The 17,308-nt window shown below is 40.5% G+C and overlaps 1 protein-coding gene across 11 annotated transcripts in view; it reads left to right on the top strand.

Annotated features, from left to right (window-relative positions):
* LOC6034436 (integrin alpha-PS1) overlaps positions 1-15,634 on the top strand; it is a 42,702-nt gene extending 27,068 nt beyond the window's left edge. For 6 of the 11 annotated variants that reach the window (XM_038250611.1, XM_038250604.1, XM_038250596.1 and 3 more), the window contains exons 3-15: positions 6,286-6,413; positions 6,806-6,826; positions 9,573-9,676; positions 9,739-10,105; positions 10,308-10,512; positions 10,573-11,103; positions 11,160-11,614; positions 11,670-11,809; positions 11,910-12,151; positions 13,130-13,232; positions 13,293-13,419; positions 13,476-13,990; positions 14,052-15,634. In XM_038250611.1, the coding sequence (XP_038106539.1) occupies positions 6,286-6,413; positions 6,806-6,826; positions 9,573-9,676; positions 9,739-10,105; positions 10,308-10,512; positions 10,573-11,103; positions 11,160-11,614; positions 11,670-11,809; positions 11,910-12,151; positions 13,130-13,232; positions 13,293-13,419; positions 13,476-13,990; positions 14,052-14,264 (3,151 nt within the window). In that variant the 3' untranslated portion in view covers positions 14,265-15,634. Of the gene's footprint in view, positions 1-4,177; positions 4,265-6,285; positions 6,414-6,805; positions 6,827-6,852; positions 7,010-9,572; positions 9,677-9,738; positions 10,106-10,307; positions 10,513-10,572; positions 11,104-11,159; positions 11,615-11,669; positions 11,810-11,909; positions 12,152-13,129; positions 13,233-13,292; positions 13,420-13,475; positions 13,991-14,051 lie in introns of those variants that run through there. The other 5 variants (XM_038250626.1, XM_038250633.1, XM_038250616.1 and 2 more) reach the window with 5 other exon arrangements.
* The last annotated feature ends 1,674 nt before the right edge of the window (positions 15,635-17,308 follow it).

Raw genomic sequence — 17,308 nt, 5'->3', positions numbered from 1 at the left:
GCAAATGATTGCATTTTTACGAATCGCTGGCACTCGCTGACGCTGCATCGATATAATGGATCCATTAATTCTGCCTAGAGTGCATAATTTATGGCTTGGATCGTGCTGTCTTACAGTGCTAATCGAGTAGTCCATGATTGTTGATGTTGTGGTTGCAGTGTACCGGCCGGCGCGTCGCGTCGTGTTGAACACGCAGAGTGCACCCGGCGAACAAGCTGCTGCAAACTGGTCTGGGACGACGAGGCCATTAGAAAATGCCACCGTTATCTATCGGTGACCTTCGGGAGTGATTTAATGCTTTCTTCAGAAATATGTCATTCAATGTTTATAAATTGTAGAATTATACAAAGTTATTTTTATCATTAGGTTATGTGTTTATATAACTTCGGCAAAGTTAAGCCACAGAGATTTTTTTTAAACTGTTTATTGTTATCTTAAAAAATCATACACCCAGAACTGGGCATCGGCATACGAGAGGATAAAGAGCACGATTCGGTAGTAAAATGGTACTGTGTGCGGACTGAGAGGATAAATCCCGAAATTACCGAGAGTACTTTACTCATGGTTCATTTTCCAAAAAAGTTCATCTATCAAAAAAAAAGTACCGGTACCGAGACTCGAACCCAAGACCTTCGGCATATTGAACCGTGCCTTTGCCGTATGGGCCACCATGGTTCGGTGACTAAGTGGCGGTCGTTTGTGCATATAAGCCACTCGTAGGATGAACTGTTCCAATGAACGAATGAACACGCCACCATGGTTCGGTGACTAAGTGGCGGTCGTTTGTGCATATAAGCCACTCGTAGGATGAACTGTTCCAATGAACGAATGAACACGCGAGAGGACTATACTCTCGCAATATAGCACTTTCCTCACGTTTCTTTTCGTGAGGACTATCCCCTCGTTCTTTAACTTTGGGTGTAAACACATCGGAGCTAACAAAAAAAAATATCACGAAAACGCATGGCATTCCATTTAATTAATTCGTTGTGTTCATAAATCGTATCAGACACCACCAGATGCAAAGTGCCAGCCAAGTCCATTGCACATTTGACTGCGTTGTTCATCCAATGACGAGCACGACCACCAGCCTGTGAGTAAGCCACACTTCTTCGTACGCGTATACTTATTCACAGTGCAATGGCTAAGCAAATCTTCGAGACAAACTGAATGATCTCAATCAGACCGCGTGCAAACAACTGTATCCGGTCGCGGACTCGTTAGTCTCGTTGAAGGTTATTTAATGGTCTGCGCTTTCTCGTCATTTATTCGTCATTCAAAGAACGCCCGCTTGGTGGCATATCTTCTTTGTGACAATACGATTTTTGCTCTTTCAAGGTTCTAGGAAAATTGATTTTGAATCCAAAAGCCACCATTCATCAAAGCAAAATCATTCCTTACAAAATGACGAGCTTTTCAAGTTGACGTTGAATAATGTTTTCAAAATTAAAGGGGGAAACTTCAACATAAATTACAACACCGATTGCTCAATTAGAACAAATCGGTTTCAATCTCAACTATCGAACTCACTGATTGTAATTTATGAAGCATCGAGGATCAATTGAAATAACCCAACCCGCATAATCCTAAAATTTGGCTCAAAGTATCAAGCTGTGAGACTTCATACATATGCTTTCCCAAAGGTGTGAGAGAATCTTTATTTGCCTTCCGAGTCTCACACGCGAAGTTGACTCGTTACGTTAACTAGGGCCAAACTATGTGGGCAGACTGGTTGCAATGAGAGTAACAGAAGCGTGACTTAGGGAACGTCGTGCACGGTGGGTCTTTCTGATGAAAAATACAAAAGGGTGTCTTATTGCCACTAGTTCATATAAAAATTAACAAAACGTCGATTTACACAATTAGCCACCCTTCCCTATTGATGTATCCTCCAGAGAGCATATGTCGGCCCTACATTCACCTTCTTCCTACGTGAAAAGTGTTTGTTTTCGAGACGTTTTCGTGCGCCACAGAAGTGATAAGAAAGAAAACGCGCTCGCCACCAACGCAACGCACGATCTCTCAAAGTAGGAGTCGTCGCGACGACAACGAACGACGTCTGTCTACACGCGGCAGCATCGCCGGCAATTCTCTTTCCCTGTCAGCAGCGCGCCGTAATTGCCACAGCCACTCGAGAATCGCTTAAGGTGGGCCCTGTTTTATGCTGGGGCAGTGTAGAGTAGATGCACAGTTTGGTTTGGTAATATCGTGATATAATTTGAAATTTTGAAGGTTTGTCTGAATTACAAAACATTTCAAAATTTAGAACACATCTCAAACAATCATCTCGTCAATGATATTATTACCTTTTTATATAAGCTGGATAAAGTTTTGCTATCCGATGTCTCCCATTTTTGATGATGCGTATTTCAATTACAAAAAATTTGGTATCCTAACATGCATAGGTCATCGCGTCGAAAACCCCAGTTTTTATTTTATAAAAATCATATCTCAGAAAATTGGAAACATACACAGCAAAAAATCCGATGGTAAAATCGCATGCAAAAGCATGCACATCACCTTCGTCAAAATAAACACTTAATATTACACACTGCATGTAAAATTTTTCCACTCACAAAAAAAATGTTGCAACCGACGGGATTCAAACCCAGCACCAACAGTAAGGGCTGGCGCCTTAGCTCGCTCGGCCATCAGACCGATGAAGAATTGAAAGGATAAACGCATATATGAGCTTGACATTTCGGTCAAGTAGGTTTACCATACTGATGGGCTACATATTTCAGGGTGTAATATTACATAGAATTTCATAAAATAATGCAACATTTATTTTACACCCAGGCCTTTTACACGCAGCTGGATTACTACTTTATTTGCTGTGTAACTTAACCGTTTTTTGATATGTTTATAGGAATCAGGTAACAATATTTTCAGACATAGGCTCTTTGGTCCCGAGACCTTCAAAACATCATTTTAGGATTTCATACGATCTTTTCAAATGTTGAGCTGTTGTTGTTGTTTATTTTATTGGGGGAACTTTAACCCTATGGGTCATTCGCTCCCGTAAATGTTGAGCTAGATTTTTGAAATTGTTTACTATTTTTTCCAAATAGCTGAACTAATCACCTTTCTTTTGCGTCTAAGACAGCTTAAATCGGATCAAATGGCGCGGAGATATGATTTTTTGAAAAAAGTGTTTTTTGCGAAAATTGACGAAAATGGCAATTTTTCGGACCAGGCCAAACAAAAAAATACGGGTCTAATTATTTTGGCCAAGGAACCCCAAAAAATTTTTTTCGGATCGTGCTGTTTTCGTGGGGAATTGCTGTATAGTAATAACGTCGCGACGTCGGTAATAACTATCGGCACAAAATTACACGAGAATAACGACAAATTTTGAACCATTCAGACAAGAATTTTTTTTTTCACTGGTTACCTGAATTGAACTCCAAATAAATCATAATTAATTCCACAGAAAAATCCTTCCCATCGCGATCCATTTTTAATTTCATAAACGAACTAGAAGAAGCATGTATTGCTGCAATTTTGGAAGCTACGAAAATATTTGGAAATCTGTATCTTGAGAATGCATTTTCCGACCAATTAGTAATTATCAGCAAAATTTTAGGAACAAGTTAAACTATTAGGGTTGTTCCTTCCACGCAAATCAATAAATAAGAATAGGAATACAACAAACAGGAATTATATTTTCCATTTCCTTTCTCTTTATCCTGGCAGTAACTGCTTAGATATTCAAAGCAATTTCATTCCAACTAGCTAAATAACAAAAATTATATTCCAGTTCCTAAAACAATTTTTTTTAAAAACTTCATCATCCCGGTACGAGAATCGAACTCACGACCTCTGGATTGGAAATCCAGCACGCCGTTAGTCGAAACCCATCCCCTACCGGTCAGTATTCCCAGTGAGCAGATTTACTCTTTGAAGGGATTTGACTTTGCCGAGCCAGACAGGAATCGAACCCATCACCTTCCGCTTACAAGGCGAAACCCGTAACCTCACGGCCACGGAAGCTCGGCATTTATAAACCAAAATTGCCAAATCCGGGATTTGACCGGACAAAATTATGTAACAGACATGACCAAAATAAAAAAGAACATTGATGGAAAATATTACAGTCCGTGGAAGAAAATATTGTAAAATCTGAATTCAGATCGACTGTGTCAAAATGACAATTGACAAATGACGGAATGAATATTATTGCCCAAATTCACATAGTTCCATAAACGTCGAACATCTATGAAGGATTTCGGCGATTTCGGGTGGTGCCCATTTCCGTCAAAATGTAAGTTTTTATCAAGCTTTCATACTCAGCATCGAAAACCACGAATTGTGATACCCACATTGTAGGGATAAACCCATGCCAGGGGGAGATACTTTCATATTTGGATACCCCGGAAAATTCAAACTTGAACAAGCAATGGAATACCGGATTTGAGTGGTTGAAATGTCATTTTCCCAAAAGGCCAACAACCCGACTTTAATTTAAAAAAAAGTCGTCCAGGGAGGAAACTGGAAAGAAAGCCGTCGGTCGTTCGATCGATCGTTGGCGGTGGGGTGTTGCACGTGTGTGTGGGATGCATGGAGAATGCACCGCTCTTACCGGTTACCGATTCGCGCATAACAAACACTTTTCCTCTTGGCCTCGTACATGTGCTACCACAGTATCTTTCGTACTCTCTCACTCAAGAGCCGGCCCACTTTGGCGCGGCCCGGATTCGACGACTTGGCTGCGCGGTTCCCGTCCCGAGCGCAAACTCATATGGTGCAAATATTGATCGTGAAAATACCATCATCATCGTACACGCGTTGTCGTCGTTGATGTTGGTTAAAAGTGTGCAAAACTCTCCTCGACACTATTCGGAACCATTGTTAACGTCCGGGATCTCCGGGGCGATCGAGAGGGTAGGGAGCCCTTCCAGCAGTGACACAGGGCCCAATCAAAAGGAAGAATGAAAATTAGCAAAGGCAAAAAAATAAATAATTGACTTCTTCGCAGTGCTATCGAGATATCTCTTTTGTTGGAAAAAGAGGGAAGTGGGTGAAGAGGGCAATTTATCTCGACTGCCGTCGATGTTATGTGGGACGTAAATAAAAAGGCAGCCTTAACGTGCAATGATCGCGGGAGATGGGGCTTATACTTTGGCGATCCTTTTAGTTAATCTGGACTTTAAACTGCATGGATAAGTGCAAAATGTGCATGTTTCATCAACATAAATTTGGTCGAAGATCGCCGCCAGCATTCGATTTCCTATATGAATTTCAGTTCAGGGTTTTAATTTAAATGAATTCAGATTGTGGGTCTCGTGGCGCAGGGGTAGCGGCTTCGGCTGCCGATCCCGATGATGCTATGAGACGCGGGTTCGATTCCCGCCTTATCCACTGAGCTTCTATCGGATGGTGAAGTAAAACGTCGGTCCCGGTTTCTCCTGTCTCGTCAGAGGCGCTGGAGCAGAAATCCCACGTTAGAGGAAGGCCATGCCCCGGGGGGCGTAGTGCCAATAGTTTCGTTTTTTTTTCGAATTCAGATTCAATCGAAAAAAAATCCGATGGAGAAGAAGAACTAAAGACACCTGACGATAGTGTCCTAAAGTCCTATGTAAACATGTCGATGCCTCTGTGCTCTCTTATGCTAACTAGATAGGAAAATCAGCAAGCTAAGAACAAGAGAGCACAGAGGCATCAATGTATGGTGGTATGCAATGAATGGTTTAGAATTACGAATTATCGCGATTATACAAAAAACAAACAAAGGTTCTTTTTTCAAGACATTTTCACCTCTTAAGGCAATGTATGTGTGAAGTGTGAAGGTTGGATTAGAGAGTGATTTTAAAGCGTCCCTTTCCTCTGTGAGATTGGCAGACATAAAATGCTAATGATTGCACAGAAATCTTCTTCTTGGATCGAAACAAGTTTCGATCATTTTCTTTCAACTCCCAGCCGGACACCACAGACAAGATAATAAATTGAAGCGTGCAATTAATTAATGCTCCCGCGATGAACATATGCAAATTGCACGCATTTATGCAAGGCAATCAAGAATGTTTCCTCCGTAAAGAAAAATGTGCGTATCAGACCTGGTATCAGCAGTATTACAACAGAATTGCGTGCAGCAGTGCCAAGAATCTGACGCCGAGAAAAGTTCATGAACAAGCAGAGCATGACTTTGTGTAACCTTGACTTTTATGGTGAACATTGAGACGAGGTTTTTGTAAAATTATGCATTGAAAAAAAATTCTAATGTGACTGTGATAATGATAGAAAAAGTGTATTTTTAACTAACACAATTATTTCATTTCTTTTCAGGATCCTCGTCGGTGCTCCCCTGGGTCAGAACCTGCAGCCTTCGTCCAATCGATCAGGATCCTTATTCAAATGTCCAATCACGCAATTGAGCAACGATTGCGAACAGCTTAAAACAGACGGTCGAAGAAGTAAGCATTTTCCTTTCACTCGAAACTGATGATCAATTTATAACATGTCGTTCTTAGACTGAAGTTTCAAGCGATTATAGATTAGATTCGTAGGACGATTTATATTCCTAATTAAAAGTTATACGACGTACAACTAATAGGGAAATAAAAAGTGACTAATTAGACCTCGACGGATAAACATAGCGTTGTACCATTCATTAGACTATTAAATGACAATCGAATACTGATAAAATCGTTGATAATCCAGCAACTAATATCATTTCTTTTCTTTTATGAAACTGTGAAATCGTTTACTGACGCCTTCTCTCTCTAAACAAAACCAAACAATCCAAATCCAAATCAACGCAACTCAATTGACTAAATGTGCCTTGTTACGTAATAAACTTGTGTAGAGCCTTCTGGTATTTACGAAAGTAAGTGGTAAAGGGAGCTTTGATTAGTTTTCGTTTTTCATATAAATTTGCTTGCTAACCCAAGTTTCACTGTGAGTGTTGATTTCTTTTCTACCTTTCATAATATATCGAAAAGCACGTGTTCAAGCTAATCTCACTGTACAAAGGATAATAGTAGCATGCAGCGCATACAGCATCGTAACCGTAAGCAATCATCGACTGCACGATTGTTTTTAACAACTTTAGGTTTACACAACTCACGATACTAAAAAAAAACAATCTAAACAACTTTTAAAAGTATATAAAATTCAATATCATCAATCAAACAGTTATTTTTTTCGAAGAATTATAAAGTTTCAAGATACAATGATTTAATTCATTTCGTTTTGCGAAACCATAAGGTTAAAGCATGAAGCCATGCTGATAACACATTAAACGGTAAACAGCACAACGGTTTGTCGTTCGTCCCACCTGAATTAGGATATGTAAATAGAAGCAGTCGCTGCAACCGCTGCTGATAACACTCTTCTTATCCGCATGTTTGTGCGGTGCAATGAATGCGTACATTGACATTGGAGTTTGGTACAAAAAAAAACTACTGTATTGAGTAAAACTGACTTAATCTACTTATATGGTTGGTGCTTTTCTCATTCCCAAATCAAAAATGGGTTACGTTATCTGAAAATAACTATTATTTGAACTCAACATTTGAAAACCTAAGTGCGCAGAAAATATGAATTTTTATATGAAACCAAGTGGATGCACGGCTAGTCTAAAGCTTATTTTTCATCTAACATGAATGAACCTTCGCTCCCGAGTCAAGGACACAGTTTTTCAAAATCTTCTATCCCTATTGGTGAAATTTTCTGCTTTTTGACTTTGTAGAACATTGTTACCCTCTAAAAAATAACCTTGCAAAGTTCAAAAACAAAGTTTTAAAAAGAAAATTAAAGTCACAATCCGTGGTATGAACAGTTCAGTTAAAAAAGTGTTTTAAAATGCATATAACACAGACCTGCCTTGTTGTTTTGCAAACATTAAATTTCATTATCTGGAAATATCAATTTCACTCGTGTTTATCAAAACTGATTTTGTGGATTTGTAGCAAATATCATCTAGAATAAAAAAAAAATTACTATTACATCGAATCTCTTGAAGGTTAACCCAATTGTAGTGTACAAAAAGATGCAAATTTCAACAATTCTTTGTATTTGGGTAATTCTCCGCCAACTCACACAGCAGTTGCCCCGACCCCTCTTCGATTTGCGTAAAACTTTGTCCTAAGGGGTAACTTTTGTCCCTGATCACGAATCCGAGGTCCGTTTTTTGATATCTCGTGACGGAGGGGCGGTACGACCTCTTCCATTTTTAAACATGCGAAAAAAGATATGTTTTTCAATAATTCGCAGCCTGAAATGGTGATGAGATAGAAAATTGGTGTCAAAGGGACTTTTATGTAAAATTAGATGCCCGATTTGATGGCGTACTCAGCATTCCGAAAAAAAAGTATTTTTCATCGAAAAAAAAAACACTTAAAAAGTTTTAAAAATTCTCCCATTTTCCGTTACTCGACTGTAAAAAATTTTGGAACATGTCATTTTATGGGAAATTTAATGTACTTTTCGAATCTACATTGTCCCAGAAGGGTCATTTTTTCATTTCGAACAATTTTTTTCATTTGGAAATTTCGTGTTTTTTCTAACTTTGCAGGGTTATTACTATATAGACATTACGGCTGAGTGCCGTTAAGAAGAGCTTAGTGCATGTGTCTACAAAGTTTAAATTGATACGATAACTGAAAATCGGTCCATACTTGAAGAGCAACCATGACAAGAACTTAATAGTATAGCTCAAACTTTGTAAGAAATGTCCGTATTAATGAATAGTACCGATTTAAAAAGTTGACTTTATAGCTGTCGGCCACCACTACTAGTGCTAACTGTCGCTGGCTCTAAGTGTTTGAATACGAGTTTAAATTTTTACGATAACGAAAGCAATCTGGATCCATACTTGACAGACTCTGACCATGACAATGAAAATTTACTTAAGTTACTTGTATGCATTCATGGTGTGCCAATGCATTGCAACTTGACTATAGTGCATTGATACAACACACACATTGAATCGGCCAGGCCTACTGCGTGAAGTTCACCGCAAAGACAATTCGATGAAGTGGGTTGAGTTTGAGCATAGAGTGTTCAAACAGCAACTTTGGGATCTGTACCGTGAGGCCACGCGATCACAGATTTGCCTAAAAGCACAAATTATTGGGAGCACCGGACTAAGAAGTTGTGATACTCCAGGATCATTTTATTACCACTAAGGGATCATTCCTGAACAGTAAACACCGGGGTCTTAAAACATATATAAATATACTGACCAAAATGTGATCGAGACTTCAATTAGTATCATAAATCCTTTGCTTATGTTTTACTCATGGAATCAATTGCTTTCAAAAACATTTTTTGCGTATATAAATCTAGCGTGTTTGCAGCTTTGAAGTTGGTCAATTTCTTATATAATTAATTTTTAGCTAAAAAAATATAACTATAAACAAAAAACTACGCAGTTTTCTAGCATGGATTTTCGTTAATTTTATTGTGTGTACATAATTTAACAAAAGAAAAGAGTGTTCATTATACTACTAACTTCAACATAGAATATTTCACTTTGTTTAATACCCTTACGATTGCTGTGCCCGTGTGTACATAAAAAATCTTGTTATTATTATCCGCCTTTCTAACATTTTTGATTTATTCCACAAAAGCTGACGACGAGGAGGAGGATGAGCTTCTACCACCGACCAGTGATGAGCTTAAAACCAATCAATGGTTAGGCGTCACGGTCAACTCCGGAGGAAAGGAAAATAAAGTATGTAAAAGTTATAAGAATTTTAATTTTGAGTTTCTACAACTATTTTAATGACATTTTAGATCTTCGTATGCGCCCACCGATACATGAAAGTCCAATCCAAGGGACAATCGAAAGAGAGCGGTCTTCACCTGGGCCAAGGCCTGTGCTACGTGCTGAACAACGACTTTACGTTCGGATTCGCGGTAGAAGTGTGTCTTGGCCGATCAACAGAGCGAGAGCACGAACAGTACGCCTTTTGCCAGTCCGGAACGTCGGGCATGATTCTGGACGATGGGACGGCCGTGATCGGAACACCCGGGGTGATGACCTGGAAGGGAACGGTGTTTGCGGTGGAGGTCGATGGGGAGTTTTTGTCCAGAGATAAGACGCAATACTACGGGCCGCACGATAATGCGGACTCGCCGGTTCCGAACTACAGCTATTTGGGTGAGTCGAGATCTGGTGACTGTGCTGATTCTCGTGAGACTTGTCAAAACCAAGCTTCGCAATCATTTCAACAATGCTCCAGGAGTACGAACAGGGCGAAAACATGAGAGTCACATTTATGTTCTCAACCGCGAGCGTTAGCACCGTTAGCAAACAGGGACGCATGTACGTTTATCTCAAATTTGACATTTTCCTTCACAAGGTATGGCCGTAACGGGAGGAAAGTTCTTTGGCGATTACATGTCCTACGCGGGAGGTGCTCCGCGAGCCCGAGGCAACGGTCAAGTGATCATCTTTTCCAACAAGAACAAGCGGAATCCGATCTTCAAAGAACGTGAGCTGCGAGGAGAGCAGTTTGGCTCCAGCTTCGGTTACGTGCTGGCAACGGCCGACGTGAATGGTGATCAGTGAGTTCTCTTAGACCCCTAAGACTTTGGAGTAGTTCTTTAATCCGTTTTTTTTTACAGTGCCCCAGATCTCCTAGTATCGGCGCCATTTTACTTTTCAAAGTCTGAGGGAGGAGCCGTTTATGTGTACCAGAACCGGAACAACAACTTCACTGATAATTACACGACAAAGCTGACTGGTAAGCTCGAGTCGAGGTTCGGCATGGCACTCGCAAATCTCGGCGATATCAACAAGGACGGTTGTGAGGATATAGCGATCGGTGCTCCGTACGAGGGCAATGGCGTGGTCTACATCTACCTCGGAACGCCGAATGGATTGTCTACGGCTCCGTCGCAGGTCATAACTGCATCTGGGTTGGGATTGAATGTGCCAGCGCTAAAGACGTTTGGAGGTGCCCTTTCCGGGGGTGTTGATCTAGACAACAATACTTATCCCGATTTGGTCATTGGAGCATATGATTCGGCCGCTGTAACGACGTTATTGGCGCGGCCCATTACCAACATCAAGACCTCAGTTATTGGATTAGAGCTACAGAACATCGATCCGACCAAGAAGGGTTGTCCAGCTGATCCTGGCGCCAATGCGACATGGTTAGTTAATGAACTTTTAAAACTGTAACAAATCGCCTTAACTTGATCCTTTCCAGCTTCTCCTTCCAAGCCTGCTGTTCCATCGAGCCATACGAAGAGTCCGGCCACTCGAGCAGTCAATCTCAGCACCTGAACCTGATCTACACGATCGAGGCGGAAACGTACTTGAAGAAGTTTTCACGCGTCTACTTCGGCCCAGACCGGGGAACCCGCTCCAACATCCTGCGCAAACAGATCAGCGTGATCACCGATGGTCGCCAGGAGTGTCGGAAGGAGATCGTCTACATCAAGGACAACACCCGGGACATCCAGAATCCCATCCGATTCCGACTGAATTACACCATCTTGGACAATACACTGCCCGAGTCCGCCCTGGACACACTCGATCCTATCCTGGATCAGACGCAAGCTGTGCGGACGTTTGAAGCGACCTTCCAGAAGGACTGCGGAAACGATGGCATCTGTCAATCGAAGATCGACATGAACGCTAAGCTTTCATTGGAGAAGCAGGGTACCTTACAGTCGTCTAATTTATCACCTTTTTCTAACGATTTATTAATATCCAGCAGACAACTCCTACTCGCTAGTTCTGGGACGCGATCGCGCCATCCAACTGAACGTTAGCGTGTCCAATTTAGCCGACTCAGCGTATGAAACTCACTTATTTGTGAAACATGACCCCAGCATATCATACAGTGGAACCAAGGTATCGGCCGCTCTCTGTCTTCATTGATGCAAGAAAGCAGTTTCGTTTACTAACAATTATCCCACCCCTCTTCTCCATTCAATTCCCCCACAAACCTCAGAGCCTCTACACGTGCAACCAGTTCAACGCCACCCTCGTGGACTGCAATCTGGGAAATCCGATGCGGCGGAATGCCGAGGCGAAGCTTTCGCTGCGCTTCGATCCGCAACGGGTGGACGATCTGGTGTCGCGGCTGTCGTTCCAGGTGTTTGTCAACACGACCTCGACGCTGCTCGAGGGCACCCGGCAAAGCGCCACGTTGGCGGTGAACGTGATCAAGCGCGCCAAAATTAGCATTTCGGGGTGGGTACTTAAAAGATATCTTGTGTAAACGTTAATTTGTATACCAACACACAATTTTCACGCGCACATCATCCTGCGTTTAACAGAATCAAATTATCAAAAATTTATCCCGGTCATGGAGGTTCGAGGACGTTATAAATTGTAGCGTATAGTAACGTCGTTATGCCTGCCAGGAATGTCAAAATACAGCAATTCCCCACGAAAACAGCATGGAACAAAACAAAAGTGCTCAGATCGGGCTCAAAAATTTTCTGGGGGTTCCCTGGCCGAAATAATTAGACCCGTATTTTTTTTTGTGTGGCCATTAGGGTGACCTACGCCGTGTTAGGGTGGTCTGAAAATGGCCATTTTCGTAGATTTTCGCAAAAACCACTTTTTTCGAAAAATCATAACTCCTCGCCATTTTAACCGATTTCAATTGTCTTATACGCAAATGAAAGGTTATAAGTTGGCCTTTCAAAGAAAAATAGTAAAATCTAGCCTAAAATATGAAAAGGGCGTATGAAACTTTAAAATGCCGTTTTGACGGTGTCTGGACCAAAAAGCCTATGTCTGGAAATATTTTTATCGTCACCCTAATGGCCAAACAAAAAAATACGGGTCTAAATATTTCGGCCAGGGAACCCCCAGAAAAATTTTGAGCCCGATCCGAGGACTTTTGTTTTTTTTCTTGCTGTTTTCGTGGGGAATTGCTGAATAGTTACTCGATGTGTTACTATTCATTACGTTATCCATGCTTGAAAACCTAGATATATCAAGTATAATTTTCCGGATCGTATCGACATCTTCGGCAAAGTTGTGATTACAGAAAAAATAGGTTCTAAGAAACAAAAATTGATAATTTGATCAATATTTAATGATATTTATTGACTTATTTTTTGCTTTCCAAAAGGTCCATATAAAAATATGATTTTAATTTCTAATTGATACTTTTTACATAAATCACAGCTAAAATTAATTTCATTTCTTTTTTTACAGAGCTGCCCATCCTGAACAAACTTTCTACGGTGGAGATGTGAAAGGAGAAAGTGCGATGGAAACCGTGGAGGACATCGGCACAGCCGTGCAGCACATTTATTTGGTAAAAACATGATATTACACGATAGTTTCCGATGAATAACACCAACATTTTTTCACCCAGATCTACAACGATGGACCGTGGCGAGCCCCCAAGGTTCAGGTCAACATTCAGTGGCCACACCAGGTCGCCAACGACAAACCCCAGGGAAAGTGGTTGCTCTATTTGACGGATATTCCGACGGTTGATGGTATGATTTTCGCCAAGAATTTTTAAATTTTGGTTAAAACTTTGAAACATTTTCAGCCACCAACGGCGGTGACTGCGTCGTCGAACCCCCCAAGTCGATCAACCCGTTGGGGCTGAAAAAGACCTCCGTCCTCAACGAGCTGGTCCAGATGGACCGGTACACCCAGCGAGCGCACAACAAATCGCTCACGTTTGCGGCGGAAAAATCCGAGCGGATTTCCTTCGCCAAACAAAGCACCTACTCGTCGTCTTCCGAGTCGACGAGCACGCTGAACCGAGTCCGGCGCGATCGCTCCATGATCATTCGCGCGGAACGGCTCACGGACAAGGACGGCAAGCAGACCGAAATTGTCCACATGGACTGCAAGCGTAACACTGCCAAGTGTATATCTATTGTCTGTAACGTGTACGACGTTCAGCCCAAGGCGCAGGTGCTGATCAACGTCACTGCCAGGTTGTGGAACTCCACGCTGGTGTCGGACTATCCCAGCGTGGATCTGGTGAAGATTGCGTCGATAGCCCGGATCAAGGTGTTTGAAGTGGAGCAAGAACATCCGGTGGACACCGTTGTGGTTAGTTTTGATGAGTTCACATCTTTTTATGTAAAAAGTAACAATAAATCTCTTATTCCAGGTGGAAACGCTTGCGTATCCGGAGCTGCTGGACCAGGTGGGCGACGGATGGATCCCGATCTGGCTAATTATAGTAGCGATCGTGGGCGGCCTGCTTGCGCTGGCGCTGCTCACCTACATTCTGTGGAAGTGTGGATTCTTCAAGCGGCGAAGGCCGGATCCAACGTTAAGCGGGAACTTGGAGAAAAATAGCGAAAGCAAACCGTTCCTTTAACAATCTACTATAGGGACGTGTTCCTAAGGATGTCCACTTCAAAAGTGATATATAATTTAAAGTTTCCTGTTTCCTGTTCTTCCCTCCCGCGTTCACAAAAATACCACCACCCCTTGCACGAATTGTAAATTTACTACCATCCATTAGATCATAGGTTAAGAGTTAGACTAGTTTAAGAAGGAGCTGTTGCAGCAATTTCTGCGAGGTTTATTTGTTTAGGAAATGTTTAGTTAATTTAAAAAAAGATAATTTAACATACGTTCTCAACTGTTACGAATTTAGAGTTCTTCCACGATTTATTTGAATCAGATATCGTCAAGCATTATCCGGGAGATGTTATGCAAAAAAAATTAGCTATAATGATTGCAGTTTATGTACTGCAGTTTTTAATTTGGAAGGTGCCTGCATTGTGACTTACTCAATGATTATAAAACAGTCGCTCGTTCATTTCAGCTTTCGACCCTATTAAAATTGTAAAGACTGACTTTTGTGGAAAAAACATCGTTTGGAAATGGAAATAAGCAAGAACAAGTTCAAAATTTTTAAGATCATGAAATTTCTACTTAGATAGAGATAATCTTTTGGTTAATACTAGCTTAAAAACATAATGCAAGAAAAATCAAGTAACATGACCTAAGAGATTTTCTCTCTATCGCATCAGAAATTTTCAGAGTGAAATCAAGGTATCTTTTAAATCATGTTCTTCACGCACCCATTCTCATTACGATGGTTGAACGAATAAAACGTGTTCAACAGTTACTATTACTCTTTCAATTCGTTTAAAAATATTTCAGCGCAATAGATTAGAACCAGTAGGAACTTACTTAAATTATTATTAAATCAGAAACACTTTCCAGCTGTAAGAGATAGTTTTCTGTGATTGTCTCAGTTTCATTTATTGTGATTTGAGTTATTTTTTCTACAAAAGTTCCTTATAAAAAATACTGGAAAATCTTACGTCAACAGGACTAAACACATACTTTTCAACTGCAACGAATTGTGCTAAAGGAAGAACCGTCTTGCCTTTCCGAAAGTGCCATTAGCACACAGTGTGAACAGCATTGTTGCTATATTTTAATAAACCTAGTGAACAGTGAAGATGTTGTACAAGTTGCAAAAGATGATGATTATGCAGCCGATTTTTAATCCTAGTTTTAAATTGCGATTAAACAACAGGTAGAGAATAAAACAAAGTCGATGCAATTTTTTTTTTGTTCAACAAACAGTATCGAAACAAGTGAGTAAAGTTTAATTTAATGTAGTTTAATATAACAATTCGTAAATTATATAACAGTTGTATGTAACTAAGTATCGTTTAGTGACTTTTTATGTAAATCTGACATATTAAACTAGTTTTACAACAATAAAAACTAAATTTTAAAATTGATATCACATTTCCAAAATTAAATTATTTATTCAACAGTAATTTATTTCGAAGATGAAATTCTGTTCTAGCTTTTAAGGTGTTCGACGGAGATAAAATCTAACATATTGTTGTTAAATATATGGAGCTAGGGGCAGGGGTCCGCCTAAGAAAATGTATACCGAAAACCTTACAAAAACATACAAATTTATGAATCAAATGTAGTAGGCTTATGCTTTGGAATGTTCCCTTCAATGTTATATACTTGGTTGATGAAAAAGACGACTTAAAACTATTTTTGATGCACTTTAACAAAATAGTTTTTTCATCTAACTTTCCAGAGTGCCGGTTCAGAATGGACCACCCTGCGGGGCAGAATGGGCCACCTTAAAAAAACAAGCCATTTCGTCTAATACAACGTTCGAGGGTGAAAAGAAATGACTTAAGAGACCTTTACAACATAATTTTCATGAAATTTGATCACTTTTTTAAAAATTGTCACTTAACAAAACAAACATTTTTGAAAATAGTGTAAATATGTCTAAATAAGACACTTTTTTCAAAAATAAGCATCAAAACAATTGAAAAATCAACTAATGTTGCATTAAACGTGATTTGTGAAGCTACCAGGAGTGAAGTAATCCATTTAAACCCAATTTCATAAACTTTGCTTGTTTTTATAAGGCAGGATAAGGGTGGCCCATTCTGCCCCAAGTGGATTTTTATTTAACACTTCCACCACCAAGCCTCTACATCAGCGAATCTCAACCTTCTTCTAGGCTGGTACCCCCTGCCATGTAAATCAAGTAGGCCCGATACCCCCGTTGAGAATCGCTGCTCTACATGATTTTAAGGTTCCATTGATGTTTGATTACTTTCGTAATAGCTCCTGGTAACATTCTAAACATTGAACAAACATTTTCAAACAATCTAACTTTTGAGAAATCTTATTTAAGAACCTCGAAATAAACAACATTTGCGTGGTTTTGTCAATAATTTTACATTTCTGCTCAAACACTCAACCCCCGGTAGCTGGTCACTTTTTCGTTTGACACTTTTTTAGTTTGTACCCCATTACCCCATTGGTTGGTGTGGTGCTCACCTAAAGCGCCAACATCTTGACAAGTTGTCAGGCGAGGACACACACATACACACGGGGAGTCAGTCAAGAACAGACTGCGGCAGTGAGAGCACGCGGGCACAAGAGGCCGCGAATAGCACGCCGGTGACCGGAATAATGGCCAAGCAGGAGAGTCCCTGGGAACCTGAAGTAGGTTCCCACAGTGGCGACGAGGATGGGATCCTCAAATTGGTCATAAATCCGGCATATTCATTCGGCCCACAAGCGGTGAAGAAAGTGATAGTGAAAGAACAGAAGGAAGGCGGACAAAACCAAACATAAAAAAAAGTGAAATGATTTTCGGTTGTGCGTTGCAAGAATGAGGTCATCGAGCGAAAAGAAAGAGAGGTTAAATTTTTTCGACCAGCAAAATCAAATGATGCGCTAGTGTGCGTACGCGAAATGTCATAAAGCTCTGTGGCGCAGTTTTTTTTTTTTTTTTATTTCGGGAAAGTACTCTAGTAACGTCAGTTAACAAAAAAACACCGTCAAAACAGCGTGTAAAAAAATATAGGTAATATTTTCAATATCTTTCGGGTGACACAAAAACGGAAAGTAAAC

The sequence above is a fragment of the Culex quinquefasciatus genome, chromosome 1 (genome assembly GCF_015732765.1).
Source record: "Culex quinquefasciatus strain JHB chromosome 1, VPISU_Cqui_1.0_pri_paternal, whole genome shotgun sequence".
NCBI lineage: Eukaryota > Metazoa > Arthropoda > Insecta > Diptera > Culicidae > Culex > Culex quinquefasciatus.
The sequence above is the reverse complement of the archived record's forward strand: the minus strand, read 5'-3'. Positions and strand labels throughout refer to the sequence as shown.